The sequence below is a fragment of the Branchiostoma belcheri genome, unplaced genomic scaffold, assembly GCF_001625305.1.
Source record: "Branchiostoma belcheri isolate BF01 breed outbred unplaced genomic scaffold, Haploidv18h27 scaffold3, whole genome shotgun sequence".
NCBI lineage: Eukaryota > Metazoa > Chordata > Leptocardii > Amphioxiformes > Branchiostomatidae > Branchiostoma > Branchiostoma belcheri.
Window position 1 is genome coordinate 7,122,096 of NW_017803909.1, and position 3,031 is coordinate 7,125,126.

General features: G+C 44.0%; 1 protein-coding gene across 1 annotated transcript in view; it reads right to left on the minus strand.

Annotated features, from left to right (window-relative positions):
• Positions 1-508: 508 nt before the first annotated feature.
• The window catches only part of LOC109474048, a 5,642-nt gene continuing 3,119 nt past the window's right edge, over positions 509-3,031 (minus strand). The window contains exons 3-5 of the mRNA XM_019774264.1: positions 2,508-2,692; positions 1,768-1,953; positions 509-1,060 (exon numbers count right to left, since the gene is read on the minus strand). Coding sequence (XP_019629823.1) covers positions 865-1,060; positions 1,768-1,953; positions 2,508-2,692 — 567 coding nt within the window. The 3' untranslated portion in view covers positions 509-864. The remainder of the gene's footprint in view (positions 1,061-1,767; positions 1,954-2,507; positions 2,693-3,031) is intronic.

Below are 3,031 nucleotides of genomic sequence, written 5' to 3' on the forward strand. Positions count from 1 at the left end.
ATGGCGACCAAAATGGCGGCAACTCGGGGCCAGTTTGCACCAGGGAGAGGTTTATTACTAGCCTTTACCAGGCTTCGGGAGGCGGTTGGAAAGAGTAGAAATAAGCCAAACATGCCGAGGTAAGGAAAATGTACTCTCTAGCGGACCAACTCCCTCGGCATTTTACCTATCTATTTGGCCAATTTCTACTCCTTACAACCGCCTCCCGAAGCCTGGTACAGGATAAGTTTTATGATATGCACGCGAGTACTTCACGTTTGACTCAGTTACATAATGCTCCCTTGAATGACGAAAGAATCATACTGATGAAAGACAATTCGCCATAAAAGCAAGTATGAAACAACAGGTCGTATGAAATCAAAAAGTTTACAAAAACACAGCTGTTAACGTTAACGGTACATGATTGTTCACACTAACTTCTTATGAAGGCGAGGCAAACATTTAGGATATATCGATAAGCTGATCTACTATTCTTAGTAGAGCTGAAGTGAAGCTAACGGACTCGCGTGCACAAAAAAAGGTTATTAACATTTCAGCTCCGACTGACATGGAGCAGTGAGAAACATCATCAGTAAAGACACAGTGAATATTTTCAGCTCCCTTTGTGTCTATTCTTGTTTCTATCCCGATAAGTGTTATATTGTAACATCGTGACAGTTCAAAGTATACTAGGGCTGCTGAAAATACGCAAGTACATGTAGCAGCTGATCTATTCAAACCAATTATCAAATTGAAGTTACTTTGTAAAGGCATTTGCTATGCTTCTTTCTTCATCTGTACCTTACTTACACCTAGCCTGGGTATCATAGGCTGGTCGTTGGTGGCAGTCGGTAGTAACTACGGAGCATGGTACCCAATACTACCTTACACCAAGGAAGAGATGAATAGAGTGAACAAGCACAAGCCAAGCAATAGCGCAGTGCCCATTGCCGACGACACAGCTGTGCCGGATAGGTAGGCCTGTACGTCACAACTGCACTCAGTCCTCGCCCCGCTATTGGCCAGGACCTCTCCATAGTAACAGCCAATGAAGTAGGGGAAGTCCGAGGTCATGTGATACCTGTTGACAAGAAAGGCAGGCAATGGTTTAGGCATGTTTATTTGTTTGTAGTTCATACAGTCGTGTTAATTTTCATATCAACTATTTGATATTCCCCTGTTCGTCTTACCCCAACAGAGGGGTTGATTGTTTATTGTTTATTTCAGTTTGCACATAAAAATAAAAACAGTATGTAATGAATATGTACAACCAAATGTGCGGGAGAACCCAAGAAACCTAAGGGTTTATCGAGTGGGTTCTCCTAAAATCCAATTGTTTTGTATGATCTCTTTTTACACACGTGTATAATAAATAAGTGACAACGAAACAAACAAATTAAATCAAAATAGATACAAAATAATAACACGACAAAAAAGTTATCGTTTTTTAACATAATGACGACCACTTTGATTTGGCCCTCTACCGGGGTCAACGGAACTGCAGCCGGCTCACCCTGGAACGTGGCTGCATAATGCCGCGCATTTATACACGAACAGGGAAATCTTCACAATCCAACTCATACGGTGTACAAGCCGATACCTTTCTATACCACACAGTGCAGTTCATTCATTGCTACCTCTCACATAAGTCGCTTTAGCCAGGATGCAAGAGGTTTGTCTGTACTACTTTCTATACCCGCGGAAATACTGTGTTCTGCGGCCTTAACCCACCAATATGGCGGATGCAAACGTTACGTCATATCACGTGACTGCAAAAGCTCTCCACACCTGTACGTTCCGTTGACGGTGATGCCGTGGCAGGCGTCCAGGTCATCGTGTACGTACAGCGTCCCGTCCTCCTTCCGCGGGCCGTAGATGGCGATACCGTCAAACGCCACCCCAACGATGCCTGAAGCACCCGAGTCGCTCTCGGCATTGTCCGGGAGACAGTTCGCTTCGTGGTGGTAGTGGTAGCTGTGGAGGGAAAGAAAATGTGTCATTCTAAAAACAAAAGCCTCTCAGTTTTTAGTCCATTCATTCACATAGCCTGGGACCAATTTTCTAAGATTCTAAGAATGTCCTTATTATACGTCGAAGGTTATAAAACTGTTAGAGCTACTATATGTTAGAGCAACTGTTTTTTTTGGCGTGTCCCTATTGTCATTTAGCATGGAGTCCAGCCTTGTTAGTTCGCTCCCCAAGATGTCCCTATGTCGTAGGAAAACAAAGGTCAAGGTCAAATTTAGGCCTCCTGGTGGTTGACCTAGGTACTGCAGCAGAACTTCCCGTTTTGTATCCTTTGTCCTGTTATGGTCTTAGATTTGCGGCCTTATTTCCATAATCAATGCGAAAAAATCCCCCCCCCCCAAAGGTTAGATTAGTACACTAGTAGAAATAGTTTATAGTTATTAAGTGCCATACATTGTATCCAATGCAATTGTTGCGCAATAAACTTGACTTGACTTGACATAAACTACAAATTTCATGGAGGTATGAGATCTCCGAATTCTTGTTATATTTGTACTCACTCTCCCCGTTCGGCGGGATGTCCGTCGCAGTCGTCCAGCACCTCGTTCGTCACGGCGTCCTGACAGTCCCTGTTGAAGGGGTTGTAGATCGGGATGCCGTTGACGGCCATGCCGATCGGCCCCTGCCCCAGACAACCGGGAGAGGAGGCCCGGGTAGGCGTCACCGGGATGCGCCATGTGTAGCTCTGAGGAGTTCGAACACACACAAAAAAGATCAAGCGTATTTTAATGTAAAGAATTGATAATACTTTTAATACTTAGTATATATTTATGTTTACCGAAGGAAAACATATTGTTTTTACTCAGTTTTTTTCCTCCTCTTCTGTTCCAAACACTAACCTTTGATCTGGCCAATGACATGACTTGTTGACGCCTGTCACCATGGTGACTGTTGTTGGGTTACATAATGTTGCAATTTCATGGTCTGCTCTGCTCCTGTCACCATATACTAGTAGTACAGCCGTTTTCCTTCGGCAGCCAAGAACCCTTCGCCCGCCTATCTAAATTACCGCTACGGGGGAGTT